This window comes from Poecilia reticulata, linkage group LG5 (genome assembly GCF_000633615.1).
Source record: "Poecilia reticulata strain Guanapo linkage group LG5, Guppy_female_1.0+MT, whole genome shotgun sequence".
In the NCBI taxonomy this organism is placed as follows: Eukaryota; Metazoa; Chordata; class Actinopteri; order Cyprinodontiformes; family Poeciliidae; genus Poecilia; species Poecilia reticulata.
Genome location: NC_024335.1, coordinates 27,827,677 through 27,841,729, shown reverse-complemented (window position 1 = coordinate 27,841,729; position 14,053 = coordinate 27,827,677). Strand labels below are relative to the sequence as shown.

Sequence of the window (14,053 nt, the reverse complement as noted above, 5' to 3'; positions counted from 1 at the left end):
CAAAATGCTGCACATAGCAAACTGTGGTCACATAATAATACAGCTGAAGACACGGGAAATGGACGATTTTATTGAAATATGTGAATGTCCGTCAGCAGTGTGTATGTGTGTGTGTGTGTGTGCGTGTGTGTGTGTTCTTGTTTTTCATACATTGTAAGGACTATTTTCCTAACACATACTACATTGTGGGGACCCACTGCTCTCCTTATGGGGCCCAAAGATAGAGTCCCATAAGAAGAAGTGCTGTTTTTGGGTTGGGGTTAGGGTGGAGAAATGAATACAAAATGAATGAAAGTTGATGCAAAGTCCTTGGGAAAGTAGGAAGACATACTATACGTGTGTGTGCGTTTGTCTTGTGGTGAAATGCAATCTCTCATGTTTCTCACGGTCTCCCACTTTTTGTTTTTAATATTGAATATTTATCATTCATACACACACTTACCTAGAAACAGAAACACCATATAATCTTTGTTTTATTAAAAAAAAATGACAACACTGAACTTAAAAACATCATATTTCATTATCAGCATACATTCATAGGCAGTATGGTCTTCTTCAGTGTCTTTACAGGTTGACAGTTTATCTCTATGATATAAACACGTTATAGGGAAGCTTGGCTTTATGGTGGTGGTACAGGAAGTCCTGACAGTGGCATTGATAACTTTATGTGTGTGTGTGTGTGCGTGTGTGTGCGTGTGTGTATGTGAGTGAGTGCAATACATATACAGAAGGTAAGTGAATATCCGTTTGAATGCTTGTTTCTGTGTGCCGAGGGTTCTATGTGCGCTTGGAGAGAAAGTGCTTCAGTCATGCTCAGAACATGCCCTCTGGATGACCCCTTTGGGTGTGAATGTGTGTGAGTGTTTGTCTTTGGAGAGTTGGCTGGTACATGCATGTTACTCATGTTTGTATGAAGCAAACCTAACAATCTGACAGATGGCAACTAACGTCAACATCACTCCAAAAGAACAAAAGGATATTCAGGAATAATAGTAGAGTCATTACAAATCTGTTCTGGTAAATGTTTAGACAGAAACTTTCAGGTGTCCTGGACAGTCATGGCTGGATGCAGGTGTTGTTCTGTGGCGTCGTTTACTGTGCATTAGAGGTGTAGCAAGACGGTCGGGTCAGAACAATGGACTACATTGCAAGAATGAGGCAAGATGTTAGCTCATTTTTAGGAAAAACTTGGAATCCCCACTCTTTTATGGGAGTTCCATCAGGCCAACTTGTGGGTTTTATTGACTTTATTATTGAAGTCAGACTCAGAAAAGAGGGAGAGCGAAAGGGGATAGTTGTAGCTCTCATGCTTGTGCAAAAGAGGACAAGAATCAGATGTTGGTTGGAGTAGCAGCCATGCTGCACAATTTTCCCAGAGTGTTTCTGACACTACTTGGTCTTTGGTAGTGCAAGTGCTAAATCAGCATTTGGTCCATCTGTCCTGCTTAATGGCCAGAGAGCACTTACTCAGGTTCACAGCCAGAGATTTTCTTACGACACTGGGCCGTGTGAACCCAACTTTGTTTTGACGCTTTCGGGTCTCTACAAAGCAGATGCCAACTTTCATCTCTTTCTTATATCTAAATATATACTAATAAAATGCTTTCTTCAATGCGTTTTTCAAAACTTTGGGCCAGCCTCGTTACTAGTCTTTGTTTTTAAATCTGTTAACAAAATGAGGCAACTCAAGAAGCATTTCTTTTCTTACTTCAAAATAAGAGTCTCAGACAAGTAGCTCAGTTTCCATTAACCATAAAATTGAACAGAACTGGGATTATGAAAGTAAATTAAAGGAAACAAACCAATAAAAAAATCCCTCATGTTTGTCAATGAAAAGTGTTTGCACCAAAATAAGTTTTTTTTCGGCTGTATCCAAATCTGTGCATTTCACAAAACTGTAAAAGAAACACTTTTTTGTATTGGTCGGATCATTCCAGTTTACACTCAGCAGTTTGTATTTTTAGCCAGTGCACAGCTGGCTCCACTAGAGCTCTCAAAGCATCACACAGTTCATTAAAAGTTGAATTTGGCATTCAAACAAGTTGAATCCATTGCTATTCTATGAAATCGCCAACTACGATTTCGCAAAACACAGCTTATGTAGAAGCTCCCAAGTATAAGAGGTTTATCGCTCCGCCTGAATAAAACATCTCCTCTGATGGCTGAATTATGAATATGCTTCTTATCAGTGTGTACATCCGTCACCATCTTAATTTTGAATCACGTATTGTGTGAGCAGACTCACTCGTGTGATTTTAATTGCATTTCCTACTTACTGGAAATAAGTGTTTTCTTACAACTATGTTTTTAAACATTAACAGAATATCAATGTTTGTGCACATTTCTAATGGAAACGAAGCCATAGGTACAGATGACCTGTCCTTAAGCTCTCATCTTCATATGCAGAAACCTGTTTTATAAACTGACACTAATCTTACCAGATGTTACAGACTTTACTCAGGCCAGAAACACTATAATGTTTTAACGTTGCAAGATTTCTTGGCATGACCTCTTGCTACACCCCTACTGTGTGTGTATGTATGTTAGATTTGTTCGATACCCATCACCTGCCAGTGCTATGAAACAAACCAGAAGGAGATGAAAGTGGCTTTTTCCTCTCCATTATCATCATTATATTCATCGTCCTCATTGGAGGAAGAACCCAGTGGGCATGTCAACGTCAAGGTATTTCAGTGGCCAGTTAGGTACTGATGCACACTGAGAAACCCACAGAAGATCCACAGTGTTTCTCTGTGTTGTGCGGGTGCGTCCTCTGACAGACTCGCCGACTCCCTTTTTTCACATCCAGCTCCCCAAATGAGTCCTGGAAGCAGCAGCAACATCATCAAGCACAGCGGGCAGGCAACCCTCCTTCTGATCCCCAACCCCACCTCCACCCTCAACTGTACAGTCGCAGTTCCAAATTTGTCACTTCTTGTCCCAACTTCTCTCCTTCTGTGTCCACCATCTGTCAATCTCCTCAGTCTCAACAAATAAGTTAGAGAATATAAAAATAAAAGGCATCAGTGACAAATCAAATGTGAGCATAAGAGAGACAGGAAGAGAATGGATGTTCTTTTTAAAAAAAAAATCTGACTCTGTTACTGGAAGTAGCCATTACTACAGCAGGATATATTTGCGTGATGACGGTTGACCTGAAAGAGTCATTGCCCATTGCTGTTTTAGGAGGGTGGGATGGTTTGAAAGCAGAAGAAGGGGGAGTTTCATAGAGCTCCTTGCTCCCTCTGGACCGTCACTGAGGAGCCGTATAGGATATTAGCTTTCCGTCCATCAACGTGGCCCTTTTTGCAGATTGCATCACCGGCAAGTGTGAATCTCCACCATTTTGCGGCACTGTTTGCATTTCACATAACAGCACCAGTGGAACTTACAACTACACCTGTCCACCACCTCCACTTCCTGCGTCTGGAAGCCTCGGCCGCAGCACATCAGCTCACAGCCGTCGATAGCCTTGGACGTTCTGTTACACTGGCGTCCCACTGTGCCCAACATACCCGGTGTACGTGGGTCATGGTCACAGAAATCCGGACTGGGCTCCAGGTAGACCAGATCTTCATCTGTGTGAGGTTTGAACTGGGAATTGCGAGGCACCAGGACTTTGGTGGATCCCACCTTGCGCTGCTCCACCTCTGTGGCCCCGTCGAATTTCTCCTTGATGATGTTGCCAACCTTGCGGAATGGTGGCATGGCTTTCCAGCAGGTCTTCACCTCACAGGAACCTGACACGCCATGGCATTTGCATTCCACTCGCATGTGGGACAAGATGGCCTGGAGAGATATCACAGCCATTGTCATTCTCTGAACACTGACACCCAACAGTTGTAGCATTATAATCACTAACAGACTGATCATCTTGCTAAAACGTAATAATGAAGATGACAGACGGTAGCAAGGAACGAACCAACAAACCTGGACCTGGCATTTGGGCTTTTCTCAAATTAAGAAGGACTTGACTGTCCTAAAAATATCCCCATCCCCGTATGGGCAACTCCAGTCCTCAAGCGCCTGTGTCCTAATCATGAAATTACTTGAATTGGATGTGTTACAGCACAGAAGCATCTAATCGTTGCAGACCCTCTAGGACTAGAGTCTCTGTCCTAAAACATAAATTAGACTGAAATTCAAGATTAAGGTCGGACTTAAATGAATGTTTAACTCAACCAACCCCATTTTTCCTCAAGTGGAAGCTTGTTTTGAAACTTTGAGGATTTTTTTGTTTGCAGAAAAGTTTCTATTGACTTGTTGCTTCCTGTGGATTTGGTACTAACTATAACTAAACAGGAGGTGAACTAGAAGTAAAATCACACCTTTTAATCTGATCATCTAAAACTCAATTAGCTCAACAATCCTGAGTCTCGATGGCAATCGAATTTAAATTAGAGCAAAGCAATGCAAGTTTGTTTGCAGATTTTAGCCACAAGGCAATTCAGTTCTCACAGAGAACTGAGCAGTGGGCTACCTTTCTCCCAGCTTCGTTGTTGTGCAGGTTCATGAGAGCGCGGCTGGAGGACTGGCCTTTACCCCTCTCTCTCACATCCACAAAAGACTGCGAGAAGGCCACTCCGTATGCGATGTTATCACTGCAGCCTGACCATTGGAAACCTTTGAAAACGCATAAAGTGGTTATTACCGTTATGACGTTGTTGGCTTTATAAGGTCAAAATGAGTTATTTAAAATGTCACATTATTTAATCTTTTTTTCAAGAGTAAATGGGCCTGGCCTTTCTGTTCCCTTTCCATGTGTGAAAGCGTTGCAGAGACCTACCCTCTGGACTGACTCCATGCACGTTGTGGTCACAGCCACATTTTTCCAGCTCTCCGCTGCTGCAGGCCCTTGTGACCGCAAATGCCACACTGGCTGCTGAGATGGCATACACAAAAGCTGCCTCACGGGTGCCTAACACACATAGGAAAACACAGACACATTTTATATAAATGAAAAGCGCTTCTTGCTCTGAATGGCGCAGCCTAAAAAAGGAACACACTCAGGATCAGAATGAAGCAAAATGCAAAGTAGTTCCTACTTTTGACCTATAATACATGAAGATTGTGAGTGATTAGAGCATAAAAGCGCTGACTGATGCTGTTAGTGTTGTTCCTTCAGGACTTGCTGCCGTGTACAACCCTACCTTGGGTCACTACTTTGCCAAACACAGGCATGGTTTCCAGAGTGGAACAGTTCCATCGACGGTTGCGAAACTGGAACTGACACTCGTCTATGGCCAACTGTGCTCCACGGCGGACCGCATCCATCACCTCCACACTGCGCTTACAGATCTGCACCTGAAGCACAAGCAGAGTGGACATGTTATGGTCATAACATGACCTAACTATTTGAACTGACTCCTTAACACTGTTGTTTGAGGTGTGGAAAAAAGAAAGTGGGAACTGTTTGAAGTTTAGTCACCAGTTCCCCTGCAGCCCTGAGCGCATAAAGAACCTCAGGTATGAAATGATCTTCAAATTTTAAGACTTTTAAGCAACTGCTAACTTTGTGAAGCAGGAAATCAACTGCTTAACTGGGACCTTATTTGTGTTGTTTTTTGTTAGTTTTTTATATATATATGTTGTTTGTCTTGTGGTGAACTTTTGTGATAAATGTATTTTTTTTATTTTGCAATACGCTCTTTTTAGACAAAAAAGCTTTTTATTATATTGTTATTATTCTCTTTTTTTGGAAGAAGCTTTGTAAGATGTGTGTATTGCATTGTAATATATTGTATTTATATTGATGCAGATGAAAACTAGCCTTTATGGCTAACTCTATTATGTAATGTGCAATGTTCCTTTTTGGAATAAATGAACAAGAACCTTACAAAACCCGTGATGTATAGTAACGAAGTAAAAACACTTCACTACTTTACTTAAGTATATTTTGGAGTACTTAATACTTTCCTTGAGTATGAACATTTTTGATAACTTTCACTTTTACTTCACTATATTTCCGAACTTAATTGCATACTTTTGCTCTGATACATTTTCAATGTGTGGTTTAGTTACTCGTTACAAAAAAGCGAGCGAGAGAAACGCTAGTTTTGACCCCACCTACTGATTGACTGCAACAAAGTCGGACACAAATGGAACCCCATACGACATGAACCACATATGCATATATGGTTCAGTTGTAAAGCAGGTTAAGTTAACTTTGTGGTATAGGTGAAGCACCTAATTTTCTTAACTAAATGATGCCTGCAGGTATATCTATTAGCAGGTTTAATTTTGCCTGCACTTGGTTGTGTACATTATTTTAAGTGTATTTGACAAGTTCACCAAAATATAAAAACTGTCATTCAAACTGCATTTGCCTTGTTTTACTTTTTACTTATACTTTTCATTACATTACTTGAGTACATCCATCTTTACAGTAATTTCCATACTTAAGTACAAGACGTTTCAGATACTTTAAGACTTTAACTCAAGTAACATTTCAGTCAGTGACTTGGACTTATACCAAAGTCATATTTTGGAGAGGTACCTATACATTTACTTGACTCTGAGATTTCAGTACTTTATACAACACTGTACAAAACTGTTGGTAACTGAGCTTCAGATGTTTCAAGCTCAGTTATCAACGAGTCATAGCAAAATAGTAACTTGCTAATGTTAGCCTAGCACTTTGACCTATAAAGTCTTAATAAAATGTCATCAGCAGGGGTGAGGTGTAACTTCTTTGAAGACTGTAGCTATCTCGAGTCAGATTGTTAATGAGTTAGTTTGACTGGTGAGTTAGGTGGTAACAAAAGGCATGAAGAAGCTTAAACATAATAATATTCTGCTCATCTTGTTATAACAGACCCTGTGACGGACTGGCCACTTGTCCACGGTATACTTTGCTTCTTATGCATTAACTACTGGAGCTCCTATGTTCTACTATGATTTATGGCATATAGAAAACGGATGACGTGACCCTAAATCATCACTGACTGTTGAAACCTCACTCTGGGCTTCAAGTAACATGGATTCTATGTCTCTCCACTCTTCCTCCAAGTTATGGAACCTTAATGTCAAAATGAAACGCATCTGAAAATAGTACTTTGGACCACTGAGCAGCAGTCCATTTCTTTTTCTACTTAACCCAGGTGAGACACTTTGGCCGTTACCTCTGGTTCAGAAGTGCTATGACTCAAGGCCTGCGACATTTGCATCCTGTGTGTAGGAGCCGTGTGTGTGTAGTGGCTCTTAATGTTACGAAGTGGCTGCGGTTGTCCCTGTCCCTGTTGCGCCTTTTCCTACTAAACTTTTTCCTACTGCTCAGCTTTCTATGAATATGCTTGGATGCAGCATTTGGGAGTGTCACAACCACTTTCCAATGTTTAACTTTTTTAAAACATTAAACTTTTCTGAGACACTATTTCACTCTATGTGTAATAAATGCATACATATTGGTTATATAAAAAAATGCTTTTTATGTACCTGTTCCTGACTTTATTTTGAATAACTTTGATGAGGTACTGGACTGGGACTTGGTATTCGCTGATACCTAGTTTTTCTTAACTCTTCTGTAGCAACAAACATCTTGATCTGGGCAGCTCTATTTGGACGACTCTATTTGACAACATCAGAGTTGTCAAATAGAACATGTTTTTTCCTAAATCTCAAAACTCACTGCTGTAACTCAGCTAAGACTTTTTTTTCCTTGCACAAGGCGAGTCCCTGTGAATTCTGCGTGTAACTCTGAAACCCTTCTCCTGTGATTACTGTCAGTCCTCCCACTGAGTGTACCTGTCTTTGGATAAGGCCTCGTAACCTTTCGCACGTCTCCTCGTCCCTGATGCTCCCCACTGATGACAGCTTGGCGAGATACCTGACGAAAGAGCACAGCAAGATGAAATCTCATCAGCACCTTTTGAAGTTCTGTTTATTGTAGGACTGTCAACAGTAACCTATTAACAAATGCAGTTATTCTGGAAAGCTTAATGCATTGAAATCACATAAAGTAGATTAATTGAATCAACTATTTTGACCTAAAAGCCTCTCCTAGGAGGGTATAGAGAAGGAGCAACGTCGACTTTTGTGTGTCAAGCCCATTATGCGTTCTTGTACTGCGGTCATCAATGCAGAGTCGCCCACACAAATGAAAATATGAGCAAGGAGAGTCTAAGTGGTGTGCTGAGCAGCAAATTTTGTTTTAAAACACCCTGATGGATGTTTGGATAAAACCGAGGTAGTCTGTAGATCCTGAAATGATGAGATATCCTTCCATCACAGAACAAGCAGTTTGCAAATTAACATTTAGCACAAAATGATTTGCTTTAACCTTCCTGAATCTTCAAAAATTTTGATCATCTTTCGAACACACGCGTATTTACAATTTAGCATAGTGATTAATCTGATAAAAATATTTTTAATAGTAACATAGTAGAAAAAAGAACAGTCTGATCGCAGTAGCTGGAACTACTGGTGACATATATCAAATGACATATTTGATATATGTCACTAAATATTTCCCACTTTGCCTGGAGGTTTCCTGGTCAAAGTGGGAGACGCCACTGAGAGTGATAGGGAACAAAACCGCTAAGAATTAGACTGATAAAAAGGTGACGTCTAACCAACTGGACGTTGTGATGCTGAACAAAGCAGAAATGAGGACAGTAGTGATAGATGCAAAAGAAGGAACACAAGCAGCTTGAGTAATTCCAAGGTCTCAAAGAGGAAACAGAGACGTTGTGGAGAGGCAGGGCGTCAGCAGGGCCTCAGCTGGAGCAGCAACTCCCAATCTGGGGGAGTAGAGACAGATTCCAAGAACAAACCGCTGGGATCTCGGTCTAGAAGACAAGGCTAGCTTTTGTGCTGATATGGGAATGTTTTGGATGGATGTCTGCTTGAGAGGAAGTAAAGTGGCTTATCACACACATCACCTACAGGCCAGACAGGTCAGATATGCTGCTAACGGACACACTCACACACAATAGAAGAAGATGTGTGAGAAAATGACACTAGTCAGAATATTCTGATCCTCCCACCTTCACCTCAGACTCATATCTGAAGTAACAGCTGCACCTTACAGAAACAGGCCTCAGATTATGTAGCGTCTGCACTGCTCCATGAACAGCAACGGCCTTTAAACAGGTGTTGAGTCAAGAAGTTATTTTACTAAAACAAAAGAATATAATCAATCCAAATTTTCAACAAGGATTTGATTGCCATTTTTCTCAAGATAAACACCTGTGCTCTTAAAGAGCCCACTTCACAAGGGGCTGGATTGTAGTTGATGCAGCCACACGCTGCCACGCTATAGCTCTATTGATGGTTCATTCTTCTGAAGGGGGACTGAAAGTGCTTCATTGTACGTCTGAATGTTAAAAACAGAGTTGTTTACATTAACAGAAGGAGCAAATAAACAGCTTACATTTTTCTTGTAGATAAAAATCTGAAAAGTGTGCTCTGCGTATATATTTAACCTCCACGAGTCAGTGTTATCGTAGCATACAATGGTCCTTTTGCTACAGTTACAGCTGCAACTCTTGAGGTACAGTGTCTCTACAAACTGGTCTTGAAAAGACTGAAAGTTCTGCTTGTTTTTCTTCACTATGCCAAACTTTTCTGTATGTGTGAACATCAATTTTCAAGTCTTGCCACATATTCTCAACTGGATTTAGGCCTGGACTTTGACTGGACATGAATATGCTGTGGTCTAAACTGGTTTAGGGTTGTTGTCCGGGTTCGGTCCCAACCCAAAAAAAAAAGCACACACACAACCCCAGGGCTCACTCTATCTGCACAAATAGCAAAGAAAAATTAAGTTTACATGTCACAGTGTTTGACAAGACGTATCTTTAAAGTCTTCAAGCTTTCCTTTTGTTATATAAGTCAGTTTTTCCATGTTGTTGCTCAATAGTTTGATCCAGTGGTTCCCAAACTACGGCCCGCGGGCTGGATATGGCCCGCCTCCACATTTGGTCCGGTTCCCTGAACAATAAAAGAGAGCATTCAGATTTTTTTCCATATACCGTATTTTCCGGACGGTAAGCTACTACTTTTTTCCTCAGCTTTGAACCATGTGGCTTACATGTGGATTTTCCTTCAACCACCAGGGGGCTCTTTAGCAGGAAGTGAATCACTGGAAGTCAAAATTGGAAATAAAAGAAGAAAGCGCCCATTAAAACGGAATTAGGTTTTAATAGGGAATTGAAATCTGAGAATAATGTTGTTGATCAGTTAAATAGCATTGAGGGGAAAAAGAAGATTTTTCATTTTTTAAATAATACTGGGATCATTATGAGAATTTGAGGTATAGATATTAGGATCCAGTAGATGGCAGTAGTGCAACAATAATGGATGCAAGCTGCTGTTGAAATCTATAGAAGAAGAATTCCATTTTCATTTAGCACATGCTAGTAGCAACACGAAGAATCAGCACTTTTACTGTTACAGTTACCGTTTGGAAACTACCGTAATCAGTTCAGTTAAATCTAAACTTGGCAACTTTTTCTTTGTTAACCATAATAAATGTGATATTCAATTGATCTGTAACGACTCAAATTTTTGCTGTCCGCAAAAATTTGCGGACAGCAAAAATTAGATGCTGCTAATTCTGATGCTGCTGCATCACTGTGGAAAACCTGGAGCGGCAGAGAAACCTGCGGCTTATAGTCAGGAAAATACGGTATTTATTTCATAAATAGTATTATTTCCTGGATTTTTTCTGTGAAGAACCCAGAGTGCGTTATTTGATTGTGCTTTCTGGAAAACAATAATTTTTTTTTACATTTAGGCACTCCTGCAATCGTCACACTTTTTCTGTTACAAACTGACTCCGGCCCCCGACCAGAGAAGGGAAAAGTTATGTGGCCCTCACAGGAAAAAGTTTGGGGACCCCTGGTTTGATCCATTCATTTATCTTTGGTCTTTCTGTGTTCCTCCATTTCAGAGCAATCAAATGTGCACAAAACAACAGTTGTTTTATTTTTAACATGTAACATTGCTTAATGCACTTTTGAATTTGAATTGATTTGAAAAGCAGGAAATGGACTAAAGTGCATGGCATTCTGGGTAAATACGTCCAAAACAAACGCGCAAGCCTTCTGCCAGGAGGAGAAATGGCTCGTTGTCTTTTGCCGAAGACAAAAGTGAAATCCTGATTTTTCAGACTGGAGTCAGAAACGCTCAATTTTGACCCCAATCCATTTTTGTTTACATTTTGTTAAAAAGACAGTTGTCCGTGTCTTCTTCAGAAGTTTTTGTGTTATTTCCTTTAGTGGTTCTTGGTGCAGAGCGCCCTCACAGGCAAGGAGGAATAGGTATTTCAAAGGATTTGGTTTATTTGACACAGTTCAGTGTGAAAGAGAACCACAGGAGCTGAAAATGTAATCAATGTTGCAATTTAAGCCTGCTGGTCTACCAGGTGTGCAAACACCCTCAGACTGTTCCACAGTAACTGCTGCTGACACTCTGTTTGTTTGAGGTTATGTAAAGTGAGTTCCACAAGGTATAGAAAGAACAAAGTTGTAAATCAAAATGCATGTTGTGAAAAAGCAAGACAATTGAGGTTTTGGACCATTATTCTTTACAGACACGGATCTGCTTAGCGTTTCTCCAACTTGTTTTATGAGTTTGAGGTTATGAGTTTCCAAGACCACACATACCTCCGTAAATCCCTGTTTGTCCATTTAAATCAAGGCATGGCACCCAACCAGACTGAAGAGGCCTTTCTGTCTGTCAGTCTGTTTGCACAAGTCAAATAGAATCCAAAGTCTTTTTGGTATAAAACACATCCAAATGTGTTTTATACCATGTAATGTAATCAATACTTCAAAGCGAATGACAAACATAATAATTATTATTATGTTTGAAGGTAACCTAACTTCTTAAAACTGTTGAGTTTAGGGGAGAATTTTTACATCAAACTTTTCCATAATTTTCTCTCTTTTTTTAACCACTGTATTGTAATGGAGATTCCTCCTATGGGTACCAACACCCTTCTTCTCTCACCCTCACAGTGTTTCAGATAGCCCCCCCCCCCCCACCACCTCTTTCTTTGTCTCTTTGAAGGTCTTGTTTTCTCTTCTCGTCCAGACAGAGTCCGTATTAAACACTCATCACTGTGATAACCTTGTTCTCTGCCACTCCACCACATCTCAGCCACCTTGGCTCGGCTCTTCCCTCGAAGCTGACCTCACCATCTCAGAACGTTCAAACTACACCAGCTTCTTGCCTGCAGCATTTTTCAGGATTCCATCTCACGTGAATGATGTAAAGTTTGGAGAAAATATGCGACATGACCATTCAGACTGCAGACGCCTTGAAAACAACTGGATACATATCCGATTTCCACATATAGACAGAAGTGGCTCAGATTTGATTTTTTTGGGGAGGAGGGGTTTGGTATGAGATGGATAATCTGTGAAAAAAATTGAGCTCTTCTGCTTTCCTCCAGTGCTAACTAAAAGCAATCAATCAGAGCTAGCAGGAGGGTCTTAGCGCTGCCAATCACCATTGCATGCACCTCTTCTTCCTTACAGCTGAGCCTGTTGGGAATGCTAAAGCTAGTTAGCATGGTGGTGGATAAACAGTTTTCCTGTAACAGAAGCATGTTGAACAGCGAATACGTAAGGTAGACTGACAGCAATAAGCCTCTCCCCCTGGCTCCTGATTGTTTGTTGTTTTTGGTGCATTTCTGCAGACGGCAATAGCAGCTCAGGAGAGGAGGTGGAGGAGATTGAGCTTTTCACAGATTATCTGTCTCATACAGTCATGACACAGTGACAGTTTTAACAAATATGTAAAAAGCCATATATTTTTTAAGAATTACATACTGCAGCTTAAAGGTTCTAGTCATGGGGTGGAGCCATTGGGATGAGGATAAAGAAAGAGGAGAGTGAGGAAAACGTGTCCAAATGAACAAAAGTTCATTTGGACAAACCGTCTTTCATCATGTGGAAAAAAACATTTAGTTGGACGGCTTTGTTTGCTAAAGTCAATCAACTTCATGCTGCAGCTGCCTGATGAATGTGGTGACTAATTCATCTGACAAACAAACTTTTATCAAAGGCCTGAGTGCAGCTGAATAAGTCTGGCTTCTAGAAACTGAAACTGGGAAGTTAAAGGTCCGACCTCCGGTTCCTGTCATCAGAGGTACACAGACACAGAACTTCAGCAGCTTCAGGACATCACATCAGTACAAATGCTCTTTTCTGCAACCGCATTATGAAACATATTAGTGCCACAAGTCATCAACTACGAAAAATTTCAATCACTAAAACTCATTAATGAACACTTCTGTAAATTAAATTGGAGGAATTGTAAACTGTTGTTGCCGGGGGGGGTTTGACCTGTGTTTCTCTTTCTATCCATATTGGATCTGGTCCAAACCCAAACTGCTGCAGCTGCTCTGATTCGCTCCAGCGCGGTTTCATGACATTCATCAAAGCCATGTGTGATGCTTGATGCCTGTTTGTTCTGCCGCCTTGGATAGGGAGACACTGTTGAGGTACAGATGCAAATTTCTCAGTGCCTAACAATTCGATTCAGAATTTTAGGGCTATGATCAAATTCAGAAACAACTTTCCAATTCAAAGGACCAAGAGGTTCTGTTTAAATTATGTGACTGACAAGAGGAAAAGAAGACATTGTAAACAAATAGATCATTTATTTAAAACAAATCCAGACTGTGTCAAATTCCATCAGTTTAGATTCCCTCATCAAAAACATGCCTGGAGTATTGCTCTGAATCTCCATAGCAACCACTAAGTTGTGCAAAACGTCTGCGTGGACCTAGCACCACCTCACAGAACAGCCTTCCTCCAAGACTTCCCCACTCAGCTCCTTCTGACTAGCCAGCAGCAATTAGCAAACACCTGGTGGAACTGCAGTTTTGTTAAGCTCATTATAGGAGCTTCTTCTCAGTGAAACGCTGGTACAAACATTCCTAAATGATTAACAGAGGAGCCGTGATGTAATGACTTACTGAAGGCGGAACTTCAGAAAGAGCAGGAGTTTTTAAAGTGACAGAGACCCAATTTCAACGGGTTACATTACAAAGTAAAAAAATTCTTTAAGTCATTGTTGACACACACACACACACATATATATA

General features: G+C 40.6%; 1 protein-coding gene across 1 annotated transcript in view; it reads right to left on the bottom strand.

Annotated features, from left to right (window-relative positions):
- Window positions 1–455: 455 nt before the first annotated feature.
- Window positions 456–14,053, bottom strand: part of wnt4 (wingless-type MMTV integration site family, member 4) — a 34,920-nt gene continuing 21,322 nt past the window's right edge. Inside the window, exons 2-6 of the mRNA XM_008410226.2 lie at window positions 7,744–7,825; window positions 5,151–5,304; window positions 4,787–4,918; window positions 4,481–4,623; window positions 456–3,789 (exon numbers count right to left, since the gene is read on the bottom strand). Coding sequence (XP_008408448.1) covers window positions 3,319–3,789; window positions 4,481–4,623; window positions 4,787–4,918; window positions 5,151–5,304; window positions 7,744–7,825 — 982 coding nt within the window. The 3' untranslated portion in view covers window positions 456–3,318. The remainder of the gene's footprint in view (window positions 3,790–4,480; window positions 4,624–4,786; window positions 4,919–5,150; window positions 5,305–7,743; window positions 7,826–14,053) is intronic.